Below are 12,473 nucleotides of genomic sequence, written 5' to 3'. Positions count from 1 at the left end.
TTACGAAATGGTTAAATCTGCTTTAAAATAACGGGCATAAACTCTACAAACAACCGTCATGTATGTGTGCAACCAATTGTAAAACGTGCTACAATAAAGGCAGGCAACTGTAGATTGTCAAGCCCTTTCTCCTTGTTCTCATTCAGCTCAGGTAAATCAGTGATTTGCTGATGTTCCCTTTTGTGCTCGTCCCCTGTTCGTATCCGCGAACACGTTTCCAGGGAACTTTTCTTGACGTAAGCAAATAAATGGGCTGCTAGTTTACCCATTTGGGATTGGTTTCAAACTTAGCAAAAATCAGGAAAAATTATTCTATGAAAAAGCTAGTAGTATGAACCAGGTTCAAGAATCAAACTAAAATTATTGGGGGATATAGTTTTAGATATGTTGACTGGAGTTAATAGAATAAAAACGACCGGACGAGTCGGGTAGAAAATCGGAAATGCAATACCACCTACATCCACCGGGGCTGTTGCCTCAAGCCGAGAGGCGAGGGGTGGGGGCTTGATCGATACCAACGTTGGTATCAATAGCCTGATTGATAGCGTGATAAGATCAATACTTAAGTGCCATTCCACACTGAGTACACAACTCCCTTTACATCATAGTGGTTGTGCAAACACCGTCTAACTTCGCTCAAACTCACTTTGCCCCTCCCCTGCTAGGCTGAGTTGTTGCCGTGTACGTGCAGTAACACGACTCAGCGGCACACATTAGGTGCGTTCGACATGACCCGACTTCATGCGGCGCCGCAGCCGGCTGTAGGCGGCTGACTTGAAAAAGTGCATTCTGGTTAGACTTTTTGTCTGACTTGAGACGGCGCCGAGGACACGTCACTGTGATGTCGCCATCAAAGTACCGTGAGATCGATTCGAGAACTGCCGGCTGTGTAGCCGAGCGCATTTTCTCAAGAGCAACTGCACGGGTTCAAGTGATGACACAGCTATTTCATGATTGGCCAGACTCACACACGACAACTTTGACGTGTTTTGAAATATTCGGACACCTTCAGTTTCGCCAACGCTTAAAAAAGTTTAATTGAATTAAAAATGTGTTGAAGAAAAGGTTTTAGTCAGCCTCTTCACTAACGGAAAGACTAAGTTAAATTATAAATAAAGTAAAGTAAGCAAACAGCGCTTGATCGGCCATGACTGACATCAACGCAGCAAACCACGAGAAGCTGGAATGTCCCACTTCACAGAGCCGTTTTCAACTCCTCCCCGACTGCAAGCAGCTACTTTCGCCTGTCGTTTCATGCAGCCGCAGTCCATGTCGAACGCACCTAATAACAGTATTTTTGACAAAACTCGTTGTCCTGTGTTTTATTATGATCATAATCATGAACAATTGATTAAAGGAAACATTTTAAATGTTCATTCAAATATTCATTTTGATGATGCATTCACTTAATCAATTATGAGGCATTGCTTTCCCCGACACGAAAGTAGATAAACTGCTTTTCTAAGCCAAAAGTATCGGTATGGGCAATACTGGCCCTGTGTTTACTCCTTGGTATCGGATCTATACCACATCGTGCAGTGTCGCACACCCCTAGCAGCTGTAGAGTGAGGCGATAGAGGATCCCTCTAGATTGACGAGAGCTTGATCGACTGGTGGAGTCTGCCTGGTGTGTAATACTGGTCATTCACCAATCAGAGGCTTTAACCCGCCTCCTGACTTGGTGACGGGGGACGACGGATTTATTTTGCTTCAGAAAGTTACACCGTGGATAAATGTAAGTATAAATAAATAAATGTAAGTATAAATAAATAAATGTGAACACATTAAAACGTAAATATATATATATACACACAAATACATGTAGCATTTATATATTTAGTGTCTCATTTAATTTGTAATTTATATATTTTGTCTGTCAATTAGGCATTACATTATATAATTAGTCATTTATTTAAGCTTTGTGTTATAATATTTATTTATTTAGTTTTGGCCCCTATAATCCTCCATACCCCCCCCCCCCCCCCCCCCCCATCAGGGGGTCAAAATTAATAAATTAATTGCTTTTTACCTGACATCTTTGAAAGGCAGCAATGATTAATGCATCCATGGCCAGGATATAATAATAAAATATGACATTATTTAAAAGTCAAAGTTATCGGGTCTATTTACGTCCCGTACTGGGTTCGATCCTGCCACCTCTAACATCCCAAGTGCCGCCACTACCAACTATGCCAACGAAAAGCTAAATTCCCATTGATGCGGGTGGCATTCTACTTACCTGAGGAGTGAGTTTCACCGATACACACCGGCTACATCTATGAACTACTTGTTCTGACCAGGTGTTGTCGGTCAACAGGCTGTAAAACTATCAAGTTGTCATTGTTTGTGTCAAACAAGTTGTGAATTTGTTGTAACATCAAAACAGGAGATCATGACTGTGCTCAAAGTGATGCTCGAGCTCCAGCGGTTTGCTTTGTAGGTGAACATAACTTTCGGAAGACGTAGCAGAATCACGAAAAATGACAGGATATGCTTTTTTTCCATTGATTGTTGCATTAAATCTTACCCAGATACAATGGTGCTATCTTCCGATTGGCTATTGTATAGACCCTTTCTTTTTTTGATCGACTAAGAACTCCAGGGGAGACGCGCTTGACTGCCGGTTCCATAGTAAGAGTGGCGCGGCCAGAGGAATTTTGGTTAGGTGCTGCGGCATAGTCACCCCCCATAAATGGCCTGCCATACTAATGCAATGTTTACAAAGGTAACGTGGCCGCTATCAAAGTTCCCTCACGTACTACATCGCCGCCATCACCCCCATTGGAAACAAATTATAAAAAGGACGACACGACAGGCACATGGGCAAAGCTAGTCTACATTGTATGCTGTTCGGGCGTGTGAGGGCACCCCCCATAGCCCACTAGGCCTTCCATAACACAGGGCCTCGCAACACCCCTGCCTCACAGAGTTCAATTTTTGGAGGTTCTTTATACAGTGCATTCTGCATTCAACACCATCATCCCCTCCAGAATGGTCTCCAAGCTTGTGGACCTGGGACTAAGCACCTACCTCTGCAAGTGGATCTTCCACTTCCTGACGGGGAGGCCACAGGTGGTGAGAATCGGTGACCGCACCTCATCCGTACTGATCACCAACACAGGCACCCCCCCCAGGGCTGTGTGCTCAGCCCTCTCCTGTTCTTCTTGTTCACCCACGACTGTGCGGCAACGCACAGCTCCAACTTCCTTGTTAAGTTTGCTGACGACACAACCATCGTGGGCCTCATCTCTGACAGTGACGAGTCAGCCTACAGAGAGGAGGTTGACACCCTGAAATCTTGGTGTCAGGACAATAACCTCTCTCTTAACATCAGCAAGACCAAGGAGATGATTGTGGACCATAGGAGTGGGCAGGAGGAGGAGCATGCACCCCTACTCATCAATGGATCGGAAGTGGAGAAGGTCAGCTGCTTCAAGTTCCTCGGGGTGAACATCAGTAATGACCTCACCTGGTCTGTTCACACGGCCAAGGTGGTCAAAGCGGCCCGTAAGCGTCTCTTCTTCCTGAGGAGACTGAAGAAGTTTGGTATGGACTCAGTCATCCTCACTAACTTTTACAAATGCACTATAGAGAGCATTCTGACTGGTTGTATTACAGTGTGGTATGGGAGCTGCACAGACCGGGACCGCAAGGCCCTGCGAAGTGTGGTCCGTTGTGCTGAGTTCATCATCGCCAGGAAGCTCCAAGCCCTACAGGACACCTACCACACACGTTGCATAAGGAAAGCCGGCAGGATTCTAAGAGACTGTTCCCACCCATCCTTCAGTCTCTTTACCCCTTTGCCTTCTGGCAGGCGTTACCGCAGCATCCGGTCGCGCACACGCAGACTGGACAACAGTTTCTACCCAAGGGCCATCAGGCTTCTGAATGGTCACTGATATGGACATTGATTACTGCACACTAGTCACTTATACTCTGTCACTTTCAGCTACTGGCTGCTCTATCAGTAACTTGCACTACTGTACCTCACTGTACCTCGCCAACAGGCTCCTGTATGGTCATTGACATAGTCACTGATCTGCAAATTTGCACTATTGTACTGTACTCCACTTAGGTTAGAATAGGTTATAGGGTTGAAACAGGTTTTTTGTGCATTTAGGGTTAGTATAGTGTACTATTTATTGTTATCTGTAATTTAGGAAGTTTTGTATTAGGGTTAGTATAGTCGATATTTATTGCTATCTGTACATTTAGGAAGTTTCACTTATTTAAGCTCAGCATTGATGTAAATTGTGTTCCGTGTACTTATATGTTATGTTATGCCAGGTGCTTGCGTTGTCTTGTCTTAAGAATTTCAGTGCCCAGTCTAACCTTGTGTTGTTCTGTGTACCTGACAAATAAAAGACTTGAACTCGACTTGAACTTGATGGAGAGTTTTGATTGTATTGTTTATATTTGCACTGGGTGAAATGTGGTGTAAGTTTCAATCTTGTAACTGTACATATTGTAAATATTAATTTAGGTAAAACCAATAAATACCAATCGTGCAGTTTACACGAGACGCGCCGCGGCGCGTTTCAGAAGCGTCCCAGACGCGGGTCCGCGCATTTGTCTGCGCAAATTTTCTAAAGTTAGTTTCCAGACTAAAAATAGCGTACGTATTTGCGAATTGGATTGGCGATTACAGAGTATGAAAATCTGACAAGTCTCTGCAAATCGACAGAACAAAGTATCTGGTTTAGACATTACTTTGCATTACTTTACATTAACGTACAGATCTTATTCGCTGACCTACATCCTATTTGTCGATCTGAGGATTCCTATTGGTCGAAAGACGTCTGTTGTGCCGACTTCCTAGGCTGTCTTTGATAAACAAACCTAAAATTAGTTAGCTAAGTAAGCTACTCCCGTAGCTAGCTCGTCCTTAAGTCCATCTGCGTTTCCTGTCATTCTCTTGAGGTATTTTAAATGCTGAGTAAAACGGCTAGAGTAAGTGTCTACTTCAAGTGTGAGAGAAAGAAAACCCGCGTGGACAACCAGGCTTAGAAAATCTGCTGCTGCAGCTGCGTGCAACCACGATTCTTCTGATCGTTGCTACGTAGGTGGATGGCCCCCAACCTCAACATTGTTTTTTGTGACAGTTAACTTATGCATCTTAGTTGACCTGCCAAAGGTTGCTTGCTGGCCATAGCTCTGATATTAAAAGGTCCTTGTATCGAAAATATTTTCCCATAGGTAAGTGGATTTGACACCGAACGCTACAGTAATCTGCCAGCTAGCTAAACTAGCCAGCCTTGACACGGTGGTTAGCTAGTTGTTTAAGATTGATAGCTGCATACAACAAGCTAACAAACGTTATTAAACGATATCATCAATCAGGTATGCATTGCAGGCCTACTTGAAATGCCTTGTGAAAGGGACTATGCTGAGAAATGTGTCACAAGCCAAATCCTTTTTTCTGAATGTTGCTGTGATGTACGTGCACACGATGTTTATTTTGATGTTATTTTTACACACCATGTTTGTGGTCATCAAATAGTTGATGTTGACCACAAACATGGTCGTTGTTGATTGTTTATTTGAGTCCAATCCATTGTTTAACATGTCCACCTATGTTGCAAATGTACAAGCAGGCACACACTATACTACACAATGCAATATCGTTTGCATACAATTTTTTTTATAGCTCACGTGGATGTTACGTAGTTTTATTTTGTCGAAGACTATAACCTCCGCTTCGTCTCTGAAAAGTGGCATGAAGTGCCACAGGAATTTTCTAGTACCTGAGTTAAGACCCAATTGTGTCAGTGTACAGTCTTTTCGAACTGCCAACGTGTGCATGTTAAATTTATTTCTTTGCCACTCCCAGTTAATAATAGTTTGACAACATTTTCTGCCAACGACTCATCTCGGCACGTCTTTACTCGCCTAAACTGTGCGCCAGATGGAAAACAAAATCGAATCAGGTCAAAACATTACATCTGCAATGTCTCGTTTTTTTTCATTCTCCCCACAGACATGGTGAAACTCACTAAGGCAAAGACGTTCCAGGCTTACCTAGACTCCTGTCATCGAAGGTACAGCTGCGTCCACTGTCGTGCACATCTGGCTAACCACGATGACCTCATCTCTAAAGTGAGCTGGAGTTTATTGGATAGTAAAGCCGAATCAAAAAGTTAAATCATTGACACAATTTCACTCAAGCCAACATGTTTGGATTGGGATGGCCTTTAATATCCAACTGATATTGCCTGAGTTATCATTGCCTTGTTTTAAATGACCATTGTGCACCAACAGTCCCTCCATCTCTTACTTGTTTACATATATCCCTCCTCTTCCATCAAGATATATTTAATTTTAGTTTATACACACGGTTGTGAGGTGCAAAAGCTTGTTGGTGGTCTAGTTGCTTAAATTGTCCTGTGCTAGTCTTTCCAGGGTAGCCAGGGGCGAGCCTACCTCTTCAACTCTGTGTGAGTATCTTATCTTGTATATTCCCTTTATGCTCCCTCTGCATCCATATAACATTCAAGATGGCTATCACAATACTCCTCATTGCAGTGTTTCCCACACAGACTATTTTGTGGCGGTGCGCCACAGAATCAACACCGGCCACCACATATTGCAATTCGTAAACATTTATTTTACACTATTTAGGCTAAAACACGCAGCAACTGCATTTCCTTTCCCAGCTCTCCCTCCGTCTCTCTGTTACTCACGCCCAGACACACAGTCACAACATCAGCACACGTTAGCAACAACGCATACATACGCCGTTCTAGTAACACAGACAACTATATCAGCGAGACTTCAGCATTCAACTTTTCGCTAGGTACCTACGGACATGTCTTAATCGAAGGTTCCCCTTCGTTCTTTTGGTGAGCAGTCTCAGGAGCCCTACTTACCCGGCGTCATGGAGCCGACCAGTTAGTTATTTCGCACTAGCGTTACCTGCATATGCAGAAGTTTTTTGTTGTTTTTGATTTTGTGAAGGTATGAATCATTTTGGATTATTATTTAAAGGTCACATGACATGCTGTTTTTGGATGCTTTTATATATGCTTTAGTGGTCCCCTAATACTGTATCTGAAGTCTCTTTCCTGAAATTCAGCCTTGGTGCATAATTACAGCCACTACAAGCAGTCCCACAATGAGCTTTCCTCAAGATGCGCTGTTTCGGTGTCTGTAGCTTTTAAATGCTCATGAGGAGGAGAGAGGCAGCACCATGCGCTAATGTTTACAATAGAGGTATCGCATGGCTCGTAGCCCCGTTGCTGTAAGATGCCTCGAATTTGCAGTTTCTCATCTGAGCACCCTGGTTTGCAGAGGTGCACACACACAGTAATTTCAATGAAGGGAAAGGCGGATATTGCGCCCGCCATAACACCAACAGCAGAACGGTTATCCAAATAACAAAGAAGTGTACAACACTCGCCGTTACAGCATGTGTGTTCACACACATACTTGATGCTATCTACCTTTACATTAGCTACAGTAATTCTATGGGTAGCAAGCTCGGTAACCATAAAGCAACAAAATTATATAGCGTTAGTTTACTTACTTGTCTGAGGTTTGTAGCTGGACCAAGGAGAGTTAGTAGTGATCCAGAATTTTATTTCAGCAAGGGCAACTTTGTATTAGCTCAAGTTGAAGAAACAGTTGTGGCTGAAATGTTTGGCGCAGACATACAAAACTTTGGGAAGTTGTGTCAGTGCATTTCCAGAGAAAATAAAATTAAGACACTGGGTCTTCAGAGGCTCGGATGAAGGAACTGTAAAAATACTTTTGTTTTCCTTTGTACATGCAAACTGAGCAAATGTAATGCTTGGTTCGTTTGCAAGCCATGATGTCTCTGAAGGATAAAAACACTTGCATGGTCGTAGCTCAGTTTCTGTCAAAGCAGCAGAGAGGAAATGTGACATCACAATAGGGGATACGTCACAATAGGGCATTTTCAAAACTGAGTGTTTGACCTTTAATTTTCTCAGAGGCGGAGAAGAATACCCAGGACTTGGTTTACACCTATCCCAATATTTAGCCACTGGGGGACCAAAGGCAGGCTAGGGGAACTCATATTGGCTGGGTTTCCCAGATTCGTTAAGAAGCTCTTAACGCTAAGAGCTTCTTAAGAACGTTCTAAGAGCGTTCTAGAACGATCCAAAGAAGCTCTGAGCATTAAGATCTTCTTAACGAATCTGGGAAACCCGGCCATTAATGTTAAATAACCTCCTGAAGTGAAGTTTTCATGTCATGTGACCTTTTAATATAATAAAGTTCTGTGTAACAGATTCTTAACAAAGGAATTATTTTGAACCCCCCCCTCCGGTCTGACATGAAACTACCCCCCCCCCCCCACCACAAATGTATTTCTAATCTGGGAAATATTGCATTGAATCCTTAATGCACTATACACCTTATGTTCTGCCAGGGTATAAAAAAAGGTAATCAAGTCCTTATCAGGGCTCTACAGTGCGAGTATTTTTAACTCTCATTGCCCCTAAATATAGATTTGTGCAAACCAGATTTTTTTCTTTCTTTTACAAGCACAGTGGCCGACTAAAGATGACAAACTACCATAATCTATTTAACCCCAATTTTAAAACTATAAGTCCCACATTTTACAAGTGGTATGCGCCAACACAGTAGAGTTGTACGTGATGATGCAGTCCAGTCAGAGAGAGAAAGGTGAACAACCTGTGAACAAAGCTGGAACAAATTATCAGTATAGGCCATTGGCAGAGTAGGGGGGTGGCTTCTCGGGCTTAAGCCCCGAATGTTTTCTTAAAAGCACCTAATCTGTTAGGTTAAAATAACATTGGGTTGTCATTTTCGGCCCGCGCGGTCTACACACCCTCACGGTCACTGACATTTTAGTGTTATAGTTCACAACATAGCAATAATTTTGGGGGGAAATATAATTCACAATTTATGAAACAGAGCAGGCCATCTGTGGATATGATAATAGTTAACATTAAATTCCACACTGTAGGTAAGTGTAAACTGGTGCCAGCTTGCCAGCTAACCATTTCAAAGTTGACTAGGTTTGAGCCATGAATCCCCCACTGAATTGCATAGTAAACAAATCAGACAAATTCATGTCTGACTGCACAGAATAACAATACGAGTCCAATGTAATGTTTTTGTTACATGAAGCAAAAAAACCTGTATTTTGCGCTCAAATTAATGCCAAACTAAATTGTAAAGTCGGCATCGGTTATTGTGTGATTTTGGTGGTGGGTTAGGTGCTGTTCCACAAAGCCATATGCCAAAAACTGTAATTTAGCGTTCATGTTAAGACGACCCTTTTGGCCGTTTTAGGATGACAGAAATTGCAGACTAAACATGGCCGTTTCAAACGGACCATCTATGCTTCCAATTGCTTGGCGTCTTATCTTTCCATATTCCACACAGATGTGTCCCTCAGTACACGCATACACACTCACACACAATATAAAAACAAACGTAATTAATTGTTTATAAAACTGTTTCAAAAAAATTCACTGTGCTCCTAAATTTCTTTGTGTGTTCCTACATTATTTCCTTCACGAGTACATGTACTAACAAGTTAGCGTAGAGCCCTGCTTGTCCTGACTAGGCCATTGTTTACATCAGTAAAACAAAAATCATGTCTATAAACAAAAACAACTCATATTTATGGTTACATTTCAGAATGCTTGATTTATAGGGGTGGAAATCTTTTGGTACATCACAATTCGATTGTTGGGGTCACGGTTCGATTAAAAATCGATTCAAGATTTTAACGTTTAAAAAAAAAATGGATTCGATTTTTAATCAAATTTCGATTCAATATATGCTTACATTTGACTCCAGTTTGCCATTTAGTGTTACTTTCTATTTGACTGTGATAGGCACTTAAGTGTTGAAGAAAAAAATCCCTCTCAGGGCCTCAGACTAACTTTTTTTACTAGGAGCACAGTAGCCCCAAAATTTTAGGAGTGCAAGCAGAACATTTAGGGACACACTTTATATTAACCTGCAATGCAATTATTAATGTAACTAGAGAGGGTTCAATTCAGTGGCGATTTTAGACCCTTTTCAGGAGTGCTCAAGCACCCCTAAATTTCATTTTAGCACCCCTAAAAACAATTATAGTATATATATATATGTGTATATATATTGTTTATTATCATTTGATGCTGGTAGTTCATGAAAAAAGGGACATCCTTAGTTTTTTCATTCATTCAATATTTTGCCTAATAATACATAAATGTATTCATTGTTATCCAGTGAAATTAGGGATTTATATTAGCAAGGGGGTTTAGCACTTTTGCAAGGCACTGTATTCATGTCACATTCTCATTGGGGGCTGAACACCTCTAAAGGTCTGATCCTAGAATCGCCCCTGGTACAATTTCTTGGGAAATGGTGGGGTGTGCTTGCGTCGTTTGCAGATGGGTCAGTTTTTTGACTGACATAACTGATATACAGCGACGCACCACACAAGCTTGAGTTTAAATACATTATTTAATGTGACATTACGTACTGTACATGTAAGTCTTAGCTAAATGACTTAAATGTATGATGCGCTTTTCGATCAGTCCTCCGACACCACAACACGATATTTGCTGAGTATAATAGCTCAAACACGGGCAGGGATACAGTAGCAACGCTAGTACTAAATAAGTATTAAGCTGCTCGGCTCCATGACGCCAGGTAAGAAGGGTTCGTGAAACTGCTCACCAAAAGAACGAAAGGGAACCCACTTGTCTGGCAGATGTCGCAAAATGCGACCATTTGGTCGCAGTCTGGTGCCCTGCCACTGCATCAAAACCTTGAAATGTATTGTTTTTCTTGCAGTTTAGTAAACTCATTGTAAAAATAAATAAATTGTGAATCGATATGAATTGCTAGAAGACTGAATCTTTTTGCGATTCAAATTCGAATCGATTTTTCCCCACACACCTATTGATTTAGTATGTCAGTGATCTGTGTCTGGGATGTGTGGGGCAAAGTTCACTTCTCTGACTAGATAAAACATGAGCCTATGCCTATGTTGTCTTTTTCAGGGTGAACGTGGGCTGTGGCCCTGCCGAGGAGAGGCTGCTGCTCACAGGGCTCCATGCGGTGGCAGACATCTATTGCGAGAACTGCCACACCACCCTTGGCTGGAAATACGTATGCCTGACCACACATACTTTTTTACACTGTTATTGTCCATTAGACTGCATATTTGATAATAATAAAGGTCCCAAAAGTATTTGTTAATGTATAACCTTATAGTATTGGCTTTTAAACACTACATGCCTTCACACACTCCATCATTTTCTTATTGTCCCTTTGCAGGAGCAGGCATTTGAGCTGAGTCAGAAATACAAGGAGGGAAAGTTCATCATTGAGCTGTCCCACATGATCAAGGACAATGGGTGGGATTGAGAGGGGAGGGGGGTGGATACTGTTTTCATGCACCCTCTGCTCTCCTGTCACCCCCCAACTCCTCCCTTCTCAACCACCTCGCCGAAAGGGGTTTAACTGTAACCTTTTCACCTCACGTAAGCACCACCAGCGTGCTGCCCTGCCACTTCATACAGCTTTGCCAAGAATAGCATGTGATGCGTGTATTTTAGATATAGCTCATATACATACACACACATTTATAAAAAAAACTACAAAAACAAATCCCCCCCACTATTATTAGAGCACTGTGTAATATTCCTGTGTTAGGAATAGTGTACAAGAACTGTTTTTTGTTGTTGTGTGTGTGAATGACCAAGAGAGAAAGGAAGAGCATGTATACACAGGCGAGGTTAAGAGACTGTGTTGTGTAGCTTTTTCCAGCAGCCTCACTAAATAGTACTCGCTTCAGCTATAGTTTGTGAGGGATTTTAGTTGATTTCTCTCAAAGGATATGCATTAAGTGTTGTCCCCCAGGGTAAAAACAAAAACATTATTTTTTTAAACTTCTAATCAGGTATGCCTTTTTAGGTTTTAGGGGAAGATGGGAGTGTGTCTTAAGCGTTTCATCCATACAAGGAATGCAAGTTCATTTGAAATGGTGTATCAAGTGCAATATGTACGAATGTGTGTCACTTTACAATGTAAGAAATAATGTTGGTCATAATCCTCAAAATGGTTAGTTAGTTAGTTGTAAACATAAAAGCCTGCAATTCAAGTCTGCAAGTATGTAATTACCATGCATGTCTGGGTGTATTCTGTGAATGCTGCCTGTGGGTATATGTTTTACCATGTGTGAGAGTGCACATTTGTGAGCTTACTGAGTGTATGTGTATGAAAAGATTATTATACCATTATCATTAGCGTGATAGTTATAATCAATATGTTATTGAGATTTTCTTTCCTTTTTCTATTTTCTTTGCTTTGGAAATTAATTCTATAGCCTAACATTGAACAGCATGTACAGAAACATTTATTGGGTCATGTTAGAGCATTGTGTAATATCAAGTTGATGGAAAATATCAATACTGTGTAGCAGATGATGATGATGATGACTTTATGTAAGCTTTTTTCATTAAAGTGTACTATTTTAACATGAA

The 12,473-nt window shown here is 41.6% G+C and overlaps 1 protein-coding gene across 2 annotated transcripts; it reads left to right on the top strand.

Annotated features, from left to right (window-relative positions):
* The first annotated feature begins 4,776 nt into the window (after nucleotides 1–4,776).
* ypel3 (yippee-like 3) lies at nucleotides 4,777–12,473 on the top strand. Of its 2 annotated transcripts, none has more exons than XM_047038812.1 (5): nucleotides 4,777–5,059; nucleotides 5,978–6,096; nucleotides 6,391–6,434; nucleotides 10,989–11,097; nucleotides 11,266–12,473. In XM_047038812.1, exons 2-5 carry the CDS (start codon nucleotides 5,980–5,982, stop codon nucleotides 11,353–11,355), a joined length of 360 nt encoding a protein of 119 aa, XP_046894768.1. In that variant the 5' UTR covers nucleotides 4,777–5,059; nucleotides 5,978–5,979; the 3' UTR covers nucleotides 11,356–12,473. The 2 variants fall into 2 exon arrangements, with proteins under 2 accessions (XP_046894768.1, XP_046894767.1); XM_047038811.1 differs by having other exon boundaries at nucleotides 4,780–5,196.

The sequence above is a fragment of the Hypomesus transpacificus genome, chromosome 17 (genome assembly GCF_021917145.1).
Source record: "Hypomesus transpacificus isolate Combined female chromosome 17, fHypTra1, whole genome shotgun sequence".
In the NCBI taxonomy this organism is placed as follows: domain Eukaryota; kingdom Metazoa; phylum Chordata; class Actinopteri; order Osmeriformes; family Osmeridae; genus Hypomesus; species Hypomesus transpacificus.
This window is presented reverse-complemented; position numbering and strand designations above follow the sequence as displayed.

Coding starts and splice junctions, on each gene's coding strand:
- ypel3 (XM_047038812.1), top strand. CDS start 5,980: ATGGTGAAACTCACTAAGGCAAAGACGTTCCAGGCTTACCTAGACTCC. Junction 6,435..10,988: donor GCCTACCTCTTCAACTCTGT/GTGAGTATCTTA, acceptor TGTCTTTTTCAG/GGTGAACGTGGGCTGTGGCC. Junction 11,098..11,265: donor CCACCCTTGGCTGGAAATAC/GTATGCCTGACC, acceptor GTCCCTTTGCAG/GAGCAGGCATTTGAGCTGAG.